Here is a 17,754-nt window from a genome sequence, read left to right as displayed (position 1 = left end):
TAAAATTAATTAAGAAACTATAAATCAAGTTATCTAAGCCAAAATTTCAAAAAGAAAATTGTGGTAATTTTCGCACGGACATTTTTGCATCTTATCTTATTTTCGCGTCGCTTCGTGCGATTAAAAACTTTTAGCGAAAGTAAAATTTAATAATTTACAGTGAAATACGACATTTCAAGGTTTAAATACAACACAAATCAGTACACAAGGAATCAGTAAACATGGCTAGATATATACAGCGTCCAGAAAATGCCCTAAAAAGGGCATTTGGTAAGTTAAATTTTTCCATTGCCACATGTCATGTCTTCTTCTTATAACCCTGTGAAATTTTCATTAATTTTAAATAAACAAATATATCCCAATTTATGACACAAAAGTAGTGAATTACAGCCCATCATGAATGATATTAATTATAATTTTGTTTACAGAATTCATCGAAGTCGGAAAGGAAGCTCGAGCTCTCGACACTTTGCAGGAAGTTTTCCGTAACAAGAAATTTAGTTATACTTGGTCAGAATCTGTAATGGAACCAATTATGATGAAATATTTGGAACTTTGTGTCGAGCTCAAGAAAAGTCACATCGCAAAAGAAGGCTTATTCCAATACCGAAATATGTTTCAATTAGTATGTCAAATTTATTCGTAAACAAACATCCAGAAACTTATTGATTTTTTACATCCTCACAGGTAAACGTCGGTTCTTTGGAAAAAGTAATTAGATATTACTTAACATTGGCCGAGGAACGATGTGAAACAGCAAGAAAGAAGTCAAGTCAAGCTGTTTTAGATATTGATGATCTGGACAATTTGGCAACTCCAGAAAGTATTTTATTATCAGCAGTTTGTGGAGAAGATGCTCAAGATCGTTCAGATCGAACAATTCTCTTGCCATGGGTTAAATTCTTATGGGAAAGTTATTGTCAATGTTTGGAACTTCTTCGTGTAAACACTCACTGTGAAATTCTTTATCATGATATTGCAAGAAAGGCTTTCCAATTCTGTTTGAATTATAATCGTAAAATGGAATTCAGAAAGTTGAGTGAAAAGCTTCGTAAGCATCTTGATGATATCGGAAAACCAACAGCACCGAGTACACAAGTCAGCATTCAAAAGCCAGAAACTCAACAATTGAATTTAGACACTCGTCTATACCAACTCGATAGTGCAATTCAAATGGAATTGTGGCAAGAAGCCTATAAAGCTATTGAAGATATTCATGGCTTAATGACTTTGTCAAAGAAGACTCCACAACCTAAGACGATGGCCAATTATTATCAAAAATTAGCTATGGTATTTTGGAAGGCTGAAAATCGACTGTTTCATGCTGCAGCATTACTTCGTTTATTCCAATTATCTCGTGAATTGAAAAAGACAATTACACCAGAAGAATTGCAACGAATGGCTTCACATGTTCTTGTTGCAACATTAGCTATTCCACTTCCATCAGCACATCCCGAATATGATAGATTCATCGAAACTGACAAGAGTCCTTTAGAAAAGGCACAACGTTTAGCTGTTTTGTTAGGATTAACATCACCGCCATCACGTGCATCTCTCTTAAAGGACATCTTAAGAACAAATGTATTCCAATTGGCATTGCCTGAATTCCAAAATCTTTATAGATGGTTGGAAGTTGAATATAATCCATTGAAACTTTGTTCTAATGTTCAAAATGTCATCGATTTCATTAAGCAAGAACAAAGCGGATTCTTCTTACAATATACGGATGCTCTCCAAGACGTAACATTAGTTCGTTTAGTACGTCAAGTTTCGCAAGTATATCAAACAATTGAATTTATTCGTTTCCTCGAATTGGCTAAATTTGCCGACAAGTTTAGGCTTGAGCGAATTTTGGTCGATTGTGTCAGGCATAATGACATGCAAATAACTATTGACCATAAACAAAGTATGGTTCTTTTTGGAACTGACTTAAGCGAGAGTCAACGTGAAGATCATGCCGATGGTCCAACACTTCAATCAATGCCGTCCGAACAAGTTCGTCAACAATTAGTTAGCATGTCTGTAGTACTTCATCGTGCTATGGCTGCAATTAATCCAAGTATCAACAAAGCTGAACGTGAAGCACAAAAAGCTCAACTCGTTGCCTTCTATCATGAAAATAAGGAACGTGAACATCAAAATATTCTCATTCGTCAACAAATTATTGAAGATCGTAAAGAATTTATTGAAAGAATGAATACAGAGAAGGAGGAAGAAGAATATCGTCGTCAAGAAGAAATTCAAAGACAGCATAAATTAGCAGAACAGAAACGCATGGAACAAGAAGCGGAAGAACGTGAACGTAAACGTCAAGAAAATGAGATGAAACAAATCAAGAGTCGCACAATGATGGAGAAAATGCAACAAATCTCTCAAACTACTCATGGTCAAAAGCTTTTGAAAATTATCGAAGAGAAAGGAACATCAGTTGATCCAGATGAAATTGCCAAGGAAGAACAAAATGCACTCATTCGTGAACGTAAAGAATTACAATCACGTCTTAAGTCACAAGAAAAGAAGATTGATTACTTTGAACGTGCTAAACGTGTCGAGGAAGTTCCATTAATTAAGGAATATTTGAAAGAAATGGCAATCAAGGAAGAAGTATTCTGGGATAATCAAGAGAAAACACGCATTGAAAATGCAATTGCTGAAAGAAAGAATGCATTACAGCAACAAGAACGATTAAAGAGAATGCATGCCGATCGTGATGCATACATGGATCAATTAAAGGCAGAACGTAAGACATTGCATGTAGAAAAACTTGCTAAATTCAACGAAATGTTAGAGGTTGAAAAGAAGAAGCGATTAGCACAGCGTGTTGTTGAAAGACGCAAGGAAAGACGTGATAAATGGCTTGCCGAAAAAGAAGCTGAGAAGCAACGGAAATTAGACGAAATTCGTCGTGAAGAGGAAGAAAGAATGAAGATTGAACGTGAGAAGCGTGACAAGGAACGTGCTGAACTTGAAGAGAAATTAAAGAGACAAAGTGAAATTCAACGACAACGTGATTTGGAAATGGAAGAAAAGGCAAAAGCTCGTAAAGAACAAGATCGTGACACCAATCGCGATAGACCAGAACGTGAAGCACCAAAAGCAGGTCCATGGAGAGCAGCAGGCGAAGCTCGTGAAACTAGAGATACAAGAGAACCACGCGAAACAAGAGAACCAACCAGAGATACACGTGATGCTCCAAAGGATCAAGCACCAAAAGATAATATCTGGCGTTCACGAACAGTCAATGAAGGTGAATCAACTGTTCAAGATTCAGGCAAATGGAGACCCAGACAAGATCGCGATGAACAAAAGCCAAGAGATGAAAATAGAAGAGATGACAGACGAGAAGAAAGAAGAGGTGGAGATGACAGGAGAGATGATAGACGTGACGATAGACGAGGAGGAGATGGTGGTAATTGGCGAACAACTGGAGATTCTGGCTGGAGAACATCTGGACGTGATACACGCGATAATAAAGATAATTCAGGAGATTCTGGTTGGCGTTCATCTGGACGTGATTCACGTGATAACAAAGATAATTCAGGTGGTGGAACTTGGCGTACAGTTGGTGAAGCAAGAGGTGAACGTGACAACAAGGACAGACCTGAACGTGGAGACAGAAATGAACGAAGTGATCGAGGTGAAAGAGGAAATGATGATCGTAGAGATAGAGGTGAAAGAGATCAAGGTCGTTCAGATTTCCGTCGTGGTGGAGATAGAGACGACAGACGTGGTGGAGACAGAGATGATCGTCGTGGAGGAGATAGAGATAATAGACGAGGTGGTGACCGTGGTGGATTCAAGAAAAATGATAGTAGACAAGATAATAAGCCAAAAGATGATTCAACATCTTGGAGAAGTGGAAATTAAATTTGCAAATCTGAACTTTTTGATTTTTTAATTAAGGTAATATATTTGGATCTTTAAAGCTATCAGCGCATTATCAGTTCCTCAAACTGCGCTTTTTGATTTTCGTGAATCAAAATTGATAATTTTATTGTTTGTTTTTATATAGGCATAACATTTCGTCGTGGTCTTTTTTTTAAGTTCCAAAATTATTTCACATGATGATTATTGATGATTTTAAGGTAAAAAATAGTTAATTATAGGTCAACCTTTTTTCAACAAAGATTTTAAAACTTTAAAACTGAAAGTGACATTGATTGTTTTTGTGGGTGGGAAGTAGCACTTGGGCAATGCAGCCGCAGCCAAGAAAGTCTCTTCCGAAAAAAACAATTGCAATTAATGGAAAAAAAAAAATTAGCCAACAATCAATTTTATAATAATCACATGCCACTATTGAGCTGCCTTCTTGGCTCTTTATTAAAAATAACACAATTATGTAATAATGGAAAAGAAAGAAAGAAATAGCATTCGTACATATATGGCGAAAATTAATATTCGATAAAAATATATAATTCAATTCGTAAACACTTTAGTAGATTATATTAGGTAATGCAATTATGTTACAGACTATGAATAATTATTTTTTAATTTTTTTTGTGGGTTCTGTTTCTTACATGACTGCGCCTACCTATCTATCGTTTTCTGTTGACAAAATAAAGAATAAATTAAATTAAAAATAAAAATAAATACTGTTCAGGATGTTTATTAGCTTAATTTATAGCATCCTTTTTGTAATGTATCTGAAAGAATTGCTAACATACAGAAATAAATGAAACTCTTTGCATAATCCCTAAAAAAATGTGAATTTTGCATGCCTTAGTCTATGTTACATATTTAAATGGCTTATATGACAATAACAGATTTTACTTTTTTATTTAGTGCAGTTAAAGCTCTGGAACTGGAATTGGTGAATGAGATAATTTTTATTCGAGTATGCAAATTTATAGTACATACATTTTTTTGTCAGATATTGTCAGGGGAAGTGCGATCTTTTTTTGAAATTGATTTTCTTGGTTTCTTTCATGCTTAATTGTCTAAATAATGATTTTTAATCTTTCAGTGCTTCAAATCCTTATAAATTATATTTCAGATTATCCGAAACCATGCAAATTCATGAACAAACATCAACATTCCTAATTATATCTAAGAGCTTCAAAACATCAGAAATTTTCGATCAAAGCATTACAAATTTAAAACAAAAAATCAAAACCATACAAATTATTTCAACCACATTTGTAGAGTTTTCAAATAAAATTCAAATTCAAACGATTATCAAATCGAAGCAAGCAATTTATTCAATTAAGATTACATCACAAAATTGTTCATCCCCTTGGATACATTGTTATAAGATATATAGGCGAAACCAGTTAAATATGCAATTTAAAATTGCACAATTCATATACACAGCATTCCAGTCAAGTCCAAAAGTATGTAAGGCAGTAGTATCATATCGCTATAAAGCAACACAATGAGAGTGAAAATTATTAGTTCAAGTTCGAGTGCTCGGAAGCATGAAAGAAAAACAAAACAGAAAAAAACATTGATTATTATTACGCTAATATGCAGCAATCAGGTTTCCAATTTTATTGCTCGGTCAATTCCCTTATTTTGTTTTGCTGAAGTACAATTAACAAACAAATTCAATATCTCCAAATGACCATGCAAGACGTAAAAGAAACAAACAAAAATAGCAGCAGCGTATGGAAATAGATCATTACCACATGTTTAGGCGAAACTAATCATGTGGAATTCGTTAAACGAGCTTTAAACCTGCAATATTTATGTTCACATGTCGTTAAAGGCGGAAAAGCAACAAAATATTAAACAAGTGCTTATAACCAACTCAATTGCATTATTTATCTTTCTTTATTTATTACTGGAATACCATTAGTGACAAAATAAAAATATATAAAATTAAAAAATCAGTTCAGTATGGCAGTAGGCATGACATTGATACGGTATTCAATCATGAGAGGATATAGACTGGGGAATGAACAGGAATTCTAATAAGATTTAATATTATTTGGCAGTACATTTCAACATGAGATTTGTTATCTCTTAATAATTAACACTTTATGGTCAGATCCTTAACCGCTATAGCTCACTGAATAAGATCCTGTATTGATGTCAATGTTTGAAGCTGGATGTCCTTGGAAAATGTCATGTAAGGCTGGATTGAAGTTATTTTTTGGTTGATAGTAGTTTTGTTTAGGTGCTTGATAATAATTTGGTTGAGCTGGTGCTTGATAGTAGTTTTGTTGAGGAGCTTGATAGTAATTTTGTTGTTGGGGTTGTGGTTGATAATAGTTGTTTTGAGCTGGTGCAGAGAATTTGCTCTGGAAGACTGGTCTTTGAGTTTGGGGTGCTTCATAAACTGGAGCTGGTGTTGTTTGATAGCTATTGTAGTTATAATTTTGTTGAGGTGCTGGTGCTGGTTTGAATTGCTTGAATTGTGTTGCTGCCTTGCTTGGTTTAGAATTGTAACGTGGATCTAAGTACACATTTGGATCTTCACGGTATTGTCCGTCATCAATTTCACCTTCTTTCAATGCTGGATATTGTGAATCGCGATCATTGTGGATGGTTGCTGGTGGGACATTGATGTCAGTACCACTTGGTGCGAATCCATTTCTGTCAGCTCCATAAGAAATTTCACGTACGTTTCCGTCAGCATCGACATATCCGTATTTACCCTTTACTTCTCCATTGGCTGATTTTGTTTCGATTTTGAAACTACCTGTTATGCGAAAATAGGCAATGATGAATTAGCACATTAGTTTTTTGTAATAAACATAATTAAATTAAGTTAAACATGCAAATTTCCGCATTAATTATTCAATCTTCAACTTATTGTATTGAATTCTTTTAAAGAACGCTCTTGAACTGGTTTAAATACTACTGATAGATCTGCTTTTTAAGGACAACTGCATTCTCATAGTTAAATTAACATAAAAGGTATTTAATATTTGTCTATTTAAACAGCATGAAATATCATGCTCAAATTAAGCAAAAGATGAACTGGATGTTATTTGCAGTAATTAACATTGCATGCCTTAACTGTTAGTGCATGCAAACCATAAGTAAAGCATTGGAATGCTTAGTATTTTAACAAATTTGCAACATTGTTGTGGTCAACGTGTTCTAAATTAGTTCTAAAATAACTTTCAAATACTTTTTGACAGTTGATCCAAATTTTTTGGATTTTTACGTAAGACCCAAATTTCAATTTAATTTCAAACTCAATAAGCACTTATTTAACATCAATCAATTACCATCAGCAGCTTCATAACCATAACTGTAAGATCCATCCTCATTATGACGGTTAATTTGCTTTAAAATTGGCACGGGCGTTGTATTTTGTTTTTGAGCATAGCAAGTGCATGCCAAACAAAGGAATACGGCAATCTAGAGCGAACAAATTGAATCACATGTTAATTCTTTCCAATTCACTAATTTTTCAATTCTGATTTGATTTGGTCACACAATCTTACCGATAATTTCAACATTATTTTTATTGTCTTTTATTTAATTCAATTAAATTAATTTATTTGCACTTAAAATCCACAAAAAGTTTAAACTTTTAACACGAACCGAAATTATTTCTTCTTACTGCACTGGAAGTTTTCTATAAAGCAACTGACTAGCATAAAACCAAAAGCAATATTAAGCTTTTTCAACTCAAACTCGCGAGTTTTATAAAGTTTTGCAATCGGTTAATATTTTTTTCTCTTTCATTTAAGTCTATAGTTTTGCTATGCACGTTGTTTGTTGTGACTTTATACATATGCTTTTTCGCTCAATAGAAACTCTTGTCTCTATAGACACATTTTCAAATGTTTAGGTACAATTTAAAAAAGCGGGTTCATATTTCTCAACAATTTTTTTCGTATTATATTAATTGTTGGATGGAAAAAGCATATCAGACGACGTAATTTTCCTTTTGATAGAAAGCCATTGGCTCGTGTTAGTTGATATCATTTTTCATTAATGGTCACACGCTTACTTGGCCGTAATTTATTAAAAAACTTAAGAAATTATCAAATATCGTCTCATGAGTAAGATCCAGTTTGTGTTGCTTTTGAAACATCAGCTGTCAAGCTGTATGGATATTGCGTACAGAAGAAATGTCACTTGTTACTTGAAATATTGATCGTCTCTAAACTTGGTCATTTAATCATACATCCAATGGCACAATTGCACACAAATGACATTAAAATGCAATTAATGATTATTGCTGCTCTCGTTGAGCTTTCTTGTCAATGGTGATGGCTTAAAGAAGAAATCAAAAGTATTATAGAAGTTGCAGGTTTTAATTTGAGCAGCCAACGGAAGCGCATTTCTTCTTTGTTGATTCAATTTTACTTATTACTTTAACGGTTATAAGGAATTTAAATTTGAAAACCGTACAAATTATTTTAGTACTGTTGAAGTTAGAAAAGTGGAATTGAAAATTTCTGAAAAAATTGAATTTTCGGTGCAGGAACTAAATAAGAAGCAGTACAAAGTATTAATTGAACCTTGCTAAACAGTGTTAATATTGGAGAAACATGTAGATCCGCATAATAACTTATTATTGAGAATTAGAAAAAGTCAGAATCAATTCTTTGAACATAACCTTGCCAATATGAAATCATCGACTTTTAAAATATTCAGCAATAGAATAAGAAGGCAGCTACAGATATTGAAACCGTATCATTTAATCAGAATTAACCATAACATGAAATAGCAACAAAATATGTTATTGCAACATAAAGATCAGATTAAATTTTTGGAATCATCAAGCTTTTAAAGAGCAACAAAATACTCTGTCAACCAGCCAGCCATAACAGACATTTGATCTCTTTGGTCTACTACAAAAAATGCGGTTAAAAATCATCTTAATTGAAGGCTGACTAGACGACGACGACACATGCGACAAGAAGAAGGAAAGAAAGAAAAATATAAAAATATTTCAAGAGCAAGTGATCCATAACGATGGTATGCTCTACATACTTACAATCAGTCTTTATAATTGCTGATCGGTTAAAAATCAAGTTCATTATAATAAAGTAACAATGTGAAGAGACAGAGAAAGAGAAATAAGTTCATGCAGACGGATTAAAAATATTTATTATTGCACGTGTTTGTCTTTGTCAGGAATTGATCTTATTATCCACTAGTGTTAATACATATTTTATAACGAATTGAGAGAAGGAATGCAAAGTATTTAGACTTACACAACTCACAACTTTACTTCAATTTTAAATTGATCTTGAAAGTTTCTTTACAGACAAACCAGAAGTCCTTGAGAGCAAATAAAATAAAGCAAACATGTATAACTAATTACTTCTTTCCTCACTCCACACACTTATTGGAATTCATTATAATTCTATACTTTAAGAAAATTCTAATTTCCTTTTCTGCACTATTTGCCTCATATTCGATGGCATGTATAACACTTACGTAAGGCTGTATAACTCGTTTTCCTCCCCTTACCTCATTTTATTATAATTTATTTTTTGCTACAATGAAAACATGCGAATTTATTAGAGCACCTTATAGAGATTCCTGAAACTACCTGAAATAACTCATATCTCCATCTCCTACTTTTGCTGCTGTTGCTCTCATGATGTCATTTATAATGGTTTTACTTTATATTAAAACGTTATTTGAATGTTTGTGAGTTTAGAAACATTTTTTTTTTATTTCTCAACAGCCAGCCCATCGCGTAAAGTCATAAAAATATAATTTTTGCATTTTCGCCTTTCTGCTTACATACAAAAAAAAATTAAGAAAAAAAGCTTTTTATGATACATTTTGAAAAATGATGTTGCTAATTTTAGAAATTTCATGTATTCAATAAAACATTAAGGTTGATTGAAAGCGGCCAATTTGTAAATTAACATATTTTAACCACGTTAATTTCGTTAAAACTACATAATTGTCAAGATTCTTTCATCATTCATGATATTTTCTTATTTTATGAGTCTGAATTCTTTTAAATTATGTGCTAAGTTCAACATTTGTATGGTTTTAATAGACGCATTGTGAATTTATTAACATTTGTAAGGTTTACATTAATTTATGTCATTTCAAAACATTAACTTGTTTTAACGGCTAAAATTTGAACTTTATAAACATTTATATGGATTTAACGGTTATTATTCAAATTCAAAACATTTGTATTGTTCTAATTATTTCAAAAAATGTCTTTAAACTAAGCAAATGAAGACCTTAAAAATTTATATAATTTTGCATAACTGTACGGACAACTTCAACTTTTTTTTAAATACCTAATAATTTTCAACATCAAGTTCTCATTGAATACATAAAAGCAATAATATCATTAAAGTATATAATCCTAATTATAAAGCTAAATGCAATATGCTTTAGATATCTTTCTTGAATTTTTTTTACATCAATTCTATCATTAAAATACTACTTATAGATTTTTTTATAATAATCATAATAAATTCAGTTGTTGGAAAGATTGCATTAAATTATTAAGATGATGATAAGAATATGATACAAAAATATGCAGCAATAATAATAATAATAATAATAATGTTTCAATATCACAATAATAAAAAGACTTATAGTTTTAAGAATTTGAGCAATGCATCATAAATAAGTTGTGGATTAATGTTTGAATCAGCTGTGTAACGAACACCAAAGATTGGACTTCCATCTGTGTTACTAAGATAGCCATACTCACTGTAAAGATGCAATAAAAAAAATAAATAAAAGAAGGTATGAAAATGTTCGCATGTATGGAAACAAGCATAAATACCCGACAATAAATCCATCATCTGTTTTCTCTTCCACTTTATATTTGCGAAAATCTCTTCCTTCAAATACAACTCCAAATTTGGCATCATCGTGCGTAACGTGCAATGGTGTGGCGATTTTATGATGACTTTCAGTCTTCTCATCGTCAATAACTGCGTGAGAACTGATTTTCGGTGTTGTTGTTTGTATACCATGCGCTCTGCCATTTGTCATGACTGAAACTGACTCATCGACTTCATAATTTTGTTCAGGCATTGGCGTTGATTGATAATGTCCTGTGTGATTTGGTGTTGGACTTTTTTGAATGAATTGCTGGAAATGCTGATAATTTGTAATTGTATCGTTAAACTTCTGTTGATGATTAATGTGTATTTGTGTCTGCTTAATCGTCTCTGGAGGCTTTTCCGTCAGCGGTGCATTAAGAATGTCATATGGAACTTTCAGAAGATCATTAAATATCGGCTTTTTCAGACTACTGCTATTTGATGTCCCAGTCGCTGTCGGTATAATTGATGGTGTTGCCAATGGGGCATTAACTTTTATATTCTCATTCCTCACAGTTAGAAGTGAGTAATTCCAATCCTTATTTAATGGTTGATTTTGTTGTTGTTGTTGTTGTTGCTGTACATGAGCACTATCATCATTTACAGTTACGTCTGATTTAAAGACATTTCCTTGATTCTCAATGATTGGAACATTTTGATTAATTTGCATGCCTGTATCTTTATTGCCATCAATTGCAACATCTGTAAAGTAAGCTTTTTCTGATGTATGTTCCACAGCAACACTTGATATATTGTTGTTACTATTGCTATACATTTGATGATTTTGTTGCACTAATGAATCGTTGAAACTTGATTTTGAAGCAACATTTGAGCTGCCAACATTCCAACTTTTAATAGCACTAAACGACACTGAATGTCCGACATTGACTCCTCCAGAATTTTCACAGTCATGGCAGATGATGGCTTTGAAAGGACCCTGAAATATAAATTGAAAATATTCATTACACATTTTTTTTCTACCTTCCCATGCTCCACATTTTAAGCATATTAATTTCAGTATATTATATAGACATGTGTTATACATACCGAGGGTCCATTTGATGTACTAACAGTTGCAGAAGGCGATGAAAATAGGAGTTTTGAAAATTTGTTACTATTATCATTACTATTATTATTATCTAAATTCGGCACTTGTAGCTGAGTTATGTTTGGCTTATAATTCACATCATCAATAATTGTCATCACTTCCGTTGAATTCTTTTGTTGAATTACTTTACTATTATCACTAGGTTTAATTTTTTCCGACTCGAAATTCTCATGTAATATCGCGTCAGCTGCTATTGATCCCGTCGAATAATCATCCTCATCATCACGTCTGTGATTAGATGTATAATAATTACTCGCAGATGATTCCATCATTTCTGATTTTTTTATTGTTCTGATTGAATCATCGACATCGTCTGTAAGTGGTAAATCGTGTACTTCATTTGCACGTTGTGACGATGATGGATAATAATAAGATTTGAGTTGTTGCTCCTCATAATTATTATTATTTTTAATAATTGTATTTTGTTTCAATGGCAATAGACTAGCTTGGTAAATACATGATATCTGCAATAATGAAATAAAGTATATAAAGTTATTAAATTCAATTTAATGCAACGCATTTCTTATGGCACGGCAGCAATAAAAAGGGTGCGAATGCAGTTTCTAAATAACTGCAATTAAAACCAGTGTTGCTGAGTGTTGAAAAAAAAGTTCTTTCCATTAATTTCCTCAAGGAAAAATTTATGGTCTCGCTAATGAGATTGTTTGTGTGCTTTTAAGTTGTACAGTCGTTTGGAAATGACGGTCATAATAATAATTTAGTAATAAATTTCAGACTCTTAACGGCAATTAAATTTTCAATTGAATAACAGTCTTGTTAGAAGATTTAAATTATTTTTATCCGTTAATCAATGAAGTTCTTAACGGAAATTCAATTTTCAAATGAATCACAATATCTTTGAAAAATTTAAACTAATTTAATCCGTTAATCAATAAAATTTTGAATTTTACGACACAAATAAATCACCAGCATGTGTTCTAAGGCTCATCAATTTAATGACTAAATTTCTCCAGTCATAAAAAAATTAATAGATTTTTATTGATCACTCATTAATCCATAAAATAAAATCGTAATAAAAATCCAGTAGTACACGACGTAGAAAAAAATCAAAGCCTACCTCAATTCCATCAAGAATCACCGAGAACGTGCATGTTATTGATGGAAGCTATATGAGGCTATCTCAAAATATTTTTTGTTTACTTCCAAACCGCACATACTTCAATTAAGGAACACAATTTTTAAAAATCAGTTATGGTAATTATATGTACGGCTTACAGAAAATGTATCAAAGGAGATATGAATTAACAAGACATTTAAAATGTATGGTTGTTGTTGTTGGTCTGTATTTTTTTTCGGCAACAACGCCAGAATCAACAAGTTAATAACAAAATCGTAGACATTCTCTTGAGGTTTCCAACTTGTTTGGTGAGTACGATGTTGGTACCTTTAGTGATTGACTACTTCATTATTTTATGGCTCAATATTTAAGTCTCTCTTAATTTAAATATAGAATTCATTATGTACATTAAAATTATCCATGTCGTCGCCGTTATTGCTTACGGATCACTGTGAATTTTATTTAAATTTTGTGCCTTTTTTTTCACTGTCGTTTATCTGGTTTTAATTACAGTCATTGATTGATAAAAAAAAGTATTTTTTTTTATTATTGTTGCCATGTCTCGATCACATTAATTCTGCACATAAGTGCTGTGCAGCTTTTTTTTTTACACAAAGTTACTTACAAAGATGATGCAACTAATTAGTTGTAAGCTCAACATTTTCTTTATTATTACTATTTCTCTGATGTGTAAATATGTATCCGGAATAAATTTCAATGCTCCTCTCCTGTTTATTGCTTTGCCTGCTTTGCTTCTTCTTCTTTTTTTTTAATTCAATTATTATTTGATATTATTAGATTTTTTTATAGATTTTAAAAATCTCTTCATAACACAATATTTTCACTGCTTTAACTGGCTTGTGCATCGTGCAAATTGTTCGTATTCAAATATTTTTTAACTTCTTCTTTGCTTACTATGATCACAATTATATTTTTATTGAAGTCTAAATCTTTTTGTTTGTAATAATAAATTATTTAATTTCTCAGTAGCATTTCAATTTCATAATTAATTACTGTTTTGCTCTAGTATTGCCACGGTTCACCACCGATATATAGAGCTATTATAAATTAATATTTCTCTCGCTTTGCTTTTTTTTTTTATTCAATTTAATAAATAAATGAAATCTCCTAAGTAACTATCGTAGCCTTGAAAAAAATCGTCGAATTAATATAAAAATCATATGGATTTTTTTTCTTCAACAGCATTATGAATGTAACGAAATATGCTTTCTTTCTTCTTTTGACTGATATTGCATAATTCTCCCTTTCTTGTTGTTGGATCTCTCTGGTTCTTTTCACTTTGTGCTGTATGTAATGCTACTACCTTTCTAAAGACTCACTCGTTGACTACTCAAAATATTTGCAACATCATAAAATATATGATCAAACATTTTCTTTCTTGTTGTCCCGTCTCTAGTCAATCGTCGTTGTCGTCGTCGACCGTCGTCGTCGTTGTCGTTATGGATCACGTTTTAGACTTGTGAACAAATAGTAAATAATAACTTAATTCTACACTCGCAAAGAAAATTCAACTTCTATTTCGAAAGTGTTCACTTGAACTAAATAAAAAAATGTGTTTCTCGCAGGAAGGACTCACTGAAAAGCTCCGATACCTAACACGATCACCAGTAGAATGCAAGTGAAAAATTAAATCGTTACAAGCCTATGTTTCTTCTGTTTCTCTGTCTTAACGTTTTTTATGCTTGTAGAAAAATACACTCAACGTAAAGCAGCTCTGAGAGAGAAAAAAACTAAAAGTTTGCTGAATAAAAATGTATGGCAAATATTCAATAAAAAGCGTATTTTTATCATATTCGCATTGCAATTTTATTTCGCGAGCTAAATTTCCGTTAAATTTCGTTAAAATTTGAATTGTACTTCGTCCAAATTTTTAGTACTTTTAGAACAATTTCATGAAATTCAAATTAATTTTGACCGTTAAATGTTTGTTCTAAAGCCAATCATGCGTGATTGGTCTGATTTACTCCAAATTGATCTATTAGCTACTTACGTGTGAATATATTCATAATGTTTCTAGCCACTTCTGATGTGGCTTAATGTTCCAATGTGTAAATCTGTAGACAATAACCATACATATATGTTGTATTGAACATGCGTTTCTCAATATAATGAAAATTGAAGTTATGGATCTACTCAATCGGTTGTTTTTCTCTGTATTTCTTATTACAATTACATTCGTAATTGAAACATTTTTGTTTGATTCTTTAATCAGCTGCTGTTGCTGAAAGCATGTTATATAAAAAAAATTATATTTTGCTATGGATCGTTGTGATTTTTTTTTTATATATTTTGTTATAGATATTTATTCTCCGATCAGTCGTTAATGGGAATTAGATGTATGTATTTCACTAAATATCAAATTAATTTCTTTAACGATTTGTTGCTCTTAACACCTCTAATGGCTATTTATTATTGCATTATAATAGATTTTAACATTTAGCTAAGAACGCCTTCGTTCTTTTTATTAGGAAAAAATGATAATTTTTTTTTTTGCCTTTTGCATTGGCACCAATTAAATCGAAGTCTTTATTGTCAATAAAAAAAAATTTTCAGACTAGACTTTTTAATTGCATTAATATATTTATTTCTCACAGAATATTCTCACAAGCACTTAAGTTTTCAGTTATCTTTTTATTTCATCTCATTTTGAAGTTATCATCATCATCATCATGCATATCCCTTGTAAGATTTGTAAGATGTAAAGGCGTCGAGACCGTATACTATGGAGATAATGAACCCTAAGTACTAAAAATAGAATACCATGCATTAAGTAAATAAAGATTGTCTGCTTTAATATCCTATATACAAATTAAAGAACTTGTATACACATATAACATGTGGGGTAGACACTAAATTCTCGATGGAATGCCTTTCCTTATTTCTTTGACACGTTTTTTCTATAGAATAAAATATTGTGCATTCTATTGCCTCGCTTAGATGATATTATTCACTTAGCTTCTTAGAACGGATGCAATGAGGTCATATTGAGATATATGATCTGGTTGCACACTCAGTGTCCTCAATATTCTGGAATTTTTACAGCTTGCATTTTAAGTATGCGGAATTTATTGTCAACTTATTTTTTGCTTAATGATCAAATTTCGTAAAAAAAATTGTCATTAAGAGTTTCCTGCTTCCTCAACAATCAAAAGAACTTGACTTTTTCTTCTACAAATGCACAGTTTTAATCCACTGATCTAACGACTGTTGCTAACAGAACCTTTCAAAAGTATCTATTAATAATTCTAAACCAATTCACGCCTTTCGATTAAATTATAACATAGAACTGCACCGTCATTATTTACACCCTACAAATACTGAAGAGGTGCATATTATTAATCATTCTAAGCAGGCGAACTAGTTGAGAATAATTTGTAAATAAAGCCTACTGTGATTGCATACCCAAATTTAGTTTGTAATGTTTTCTATTTCATAACTTGTGTCTGCTTTCAATTTGATCGAGAAAAACGTAACAGAACCATGACTGTTTCTGTTAATTTGATAATGATCTCTTTTTGTTTGTAGGTCACGTTTGAAATGTTTTGTTGACATTTCTAAATTCTTAAAAAATTGTGTTTTTTGCTAAAATTCTTGAATTTCCTCGATGCTCACACTTATTAAGAAGTTTTCACTACTTTTCATCAAGTTCTTTCGCTAATTCACCACTTCTTTGATAAAATTATTAAAATTCTCGTAAATTAAAATAAAAACCGCAGTAAGCAATATTTACACATTATTGTCAATTAGTCAGCCCCTCGAATCATTCACACGTAGAAATTTATGTTCACCCCACGAGTTATATTTTTATCTAAATTATAACTTACATATACACAAATCATCGCCGGATATGCAGTATCGGCACTAGAGGCAGTAAATCGTGGATATAGAAAAACACTCGTCGCAAATGCAACATATGAACTAGAACAAAATAATGTAATTAAACTAAAATCAAAATCGGTAAGAAGTGATTTGATTGTATGAAGTTGTCATAAACATACCTAGCACTGATATACAAACAACATGCAACGGCATTAAATAGAACTTCCTGAAATAAAGGGATTGGACATGAAATAGTAATTAATAAAATAGGTCACATACAAAAATCGATTGTCTAATCAGTCCATAAGTTCTAGCACTAAAGATATATGAGACGAGGAGAATGAATGTCGTGGTAAGGCAAGCAGAAACTGTTGAATGAAAAGTATAAAATGCTTCTCCTAGAAATAAATATAAATATTTTTTTTATGGAACAAATGTGAATTAAATGCAATTCCTAAATGATATTATGAAATAATCATACGAACCCATTTCTGTGGCTGCAGGCAATCCAAATCGTATTAGTAGTGTCTCAGAGCAACTTCCTAGAAAAAATAAAAATAAATTAATTTTGCACTGTCATAAAGGCATACTTCAATCATATATTCTTGACTATACCTAGCAATAACTCAAATATCTTTAAAAGCCCACATTTTGTTGTGAGAAACTCTAAATGAAGACCTAAAAAAGAAATAATAAATCGTAGTAGATGGATGATAATGTTCAAATATGTGTCGTGATGATGACGACGGAGAAAAATGTCGCAAAAATTTATTTTTACTCACAAGTACAAACTCGACAGCATCCAATTTTAATTCCATTTCTTGTCTCACGTCTGGTATGTACTGTCGGAAGATGACTAACTGTCGGCATTTCCAATAATTCTATTTGATATCGTAATAATATGAAATTTTAAATAAATAAATAATTGTGGAAAAAATTTTTCCCTTCTGTGACTTCCTCACGTTCCTAAAATGAAAATGCGAGTGAGGAAAAATCTCAATTTTTCTTCTCGT

At 31.7% G+C, this 17,754-nt stretch overlaps 4 protein-coding genes across 6 annotated transcripts; 1 reads left to right on the top strand and 3 right to left on the bottom strand.

The window, feature by feature from the left end:
* The first annotated feature begins 111 nt into the window (after positions 1-111).
* Positions 112-4,702, top strand: eIF3a (eukaryotic translation initiation factor 3 subunit a). 2 transcript variants are annotated; one of them, XM_070634269.1, is made up of 4 exons: positions 112-270; positions 429-625; positions 688-3,903; positions 4,013-4,702. In XM_070634269.1, exons 1-3 carry the CDS (start codon positions 222-224, stop codon positions 3,865-3,867), a joined length of 3,426 nt encoding a protein of 1,141 aa, XP_070490370.1. In that variant the 5' UTR covers positions 112-221; the 3' UTR covers positions 3,868-3,903; positions 4,013-4,702. The 2 variants fall into 2 exon arrangements, with proteins under 2 accessions (XP_070490370.1, XP_070490369.1); XM_070634268.1 differs by having other exon boundaries at positions 688-4,702.
* A 1,033-nt stretch (positions 4,703-5,735) lies between these two features.
* Cpr97Eb (Cuticular protein 97Eb) lies at positions 5,736-7,547 on the bottom strand. Its single transcript, XM_070634464.1, has 3 exons — positions 7,395-7,547; positions 7,176-7,308; positions 5,736-6,640 (listed from the first exon to the last, which is right to left on the bottom strand). The coding sequence occupies exons 1-3, from the start codon at positions 7,407-7,409 to the stop codon at positions 5,991-5,993; spliced, it is 798 nt and encodes a 265-aa protein (XP_070490565.1). The 5' UTR covers positions 7,410-7,547; the 3' UTR covers positions 5,736-5,990.
* Positions 7,548-9,595: 2,048 nt separating this feature from the next.
* LOC139086327 (probable basic-leucine zipper transcription factor O) lies at positions 9,596-14,606 on the bottom strand. Its single transcript, XM_070634744.1, has 4 exons — positions 13,527-14,606; positions 11,763-12,287; positions 10,673-11,652; positions 9,596-10,596 (listed from the first exon to the last, which is right to left on the bottom strand). The coding sequence occupies exons 1-4, from the start codon at positions 13,560-13,562 to the stop codon at positions 10,476-10,478; spliced, it is 1,662 nt and encodes a 553-aa protein (XP_070490845.1). The 5' UTR covers positions 13,563-14,606; the 3' UTR covers positions 9,596-10,475.
* Positions 14,607-15,477: 871 nt separating this feature from the next.
* Positions 15,478-17,732, bottom strand: sing (MARVEL domain-containing protein sing). 2 transcript variants are annotated; one of them, XM_070634745.1, is made up of 7 exons: positions 17,524-17,732; positions 17,357-17,419; positions 17,227-17,283; positions 17,021-17,139; positions 16,921-16,967; positions 16,747-16,864; positions 15,478-15,667 (listed from the first exon to the last, which is right to left on the bottom strand). In XM_070634745.1, exons 1-7 carry the CDS (start codon positions 17,609-17,611, stop codon positions 15,590-15,592), a joined length of 570 nt encoding a protein of 189 aa, XP_070490846.1. In that variant the 5' UTR covers positions 17,612-17,732; the 3' UTR covers positions 15,478-15,589. The 2 variants fall into 2 exon arrangements, with proteins under 2 accessions (XP_070490846.1, XP_070490847.1); XM_070634746.1 differs by having other exon boundaries at positions 16,747-16,840.
* Positions 17,733-17,754: the final 22 nt, after the last annotated feature.

The sequence above is a fragment of the Chironomus tepperi genome, unplaced genomic scaffold (assembly GCF_022539635.2).
Source record: "Chironomus tepperi strain 1889 unplaced genomic scaffold, CSIRO-AGI_Ctep_v1 contig_85, whole genome shotgun sequence".
NCBI classification, from domain to species: domain Eukaryota; kingdom Metazoa; phylum Arthropoda; class Insecta; order Diptera; family Chironomidae; genus Chironomus; species Chironomus tepperi.
This window is presented reverse-complemented; position numbering and strand designations above follow the sequence as displayed.

Excerpts from the sequence above, each read along its gene's own strand:
- LOC139086327 (XM_070634744.1), bottom strand. The coding sequence starts at position 13,562 with ATGTTGAGCTTACAACTAATTAGTTGCATCATCTTT. Across the intron at positions 12,288-13,526 it reads TAATTAGTTGCATCATCTTT|ATATCATGTATTTACCAAGC; the intron begins GTAAGTAACTTT and ends TCATTATTGCAG. Across the intron at positions 11,653-11,762 it reads GTACATCAAATGGACCCTCG|GGTCCTTTCAAAGCCATCAT; the intron begins GTATGTATAACA and ends TTTATATTTCAG.
- eIF3a (XM_070634269.1), top strand. The coding sequence starts at position 222 with ATGGCTAGATATATACAGCGTCCAGAAAATGCCCTAAAAAGGGCATTT. Across the intron at positions 271-428 it reads TGCCCTAAAAAGGGCATTTG|AATTCATCGAAGTCGGAAAG; the intron begins GTAAGTTAAATT and ends TTTTGTTTACAG. Across the intron at positions 626-687 it reads ACCGAAATATGTTTCAATTA|GTAAACGTCGGTTCTTTGGA; the intron begins GTATGTCAAATT and ends ACATCCTCACAG.
- Cpr97Eb (XM_070634464.1), bottom strand. Across the intron at positions 6,641-7,175 it reads TGGTTATGAAGCTGCTGATG|GTAGTTTCAAAATCGAAACA; the intron begins GTAATTGATTGA and ends TTCGCATAACAG.
- sing (XM_070634745.1), bottom strand. The coding sequence starts at position 17,611 with ATGCCGACAGTTAGTCATCTTCCGACAGTACATACCAGACGTGAGACA. Across the intron at positions 16,968-17,020 it reads TGATTAGACAATCGATTTTT|GAAGTTCTATTTAATGCCGT; the intron begins GTATGTGACCTA and ends CCTTTATTTCAG. Across the intron at positions 15,668-16,746 it reads CGGCGATGATTTGTGTATAT|TACTTAGGGTTCATTATCTC; the intron begins GTAAGTTATAAT and ends TTCTATTTTTAG.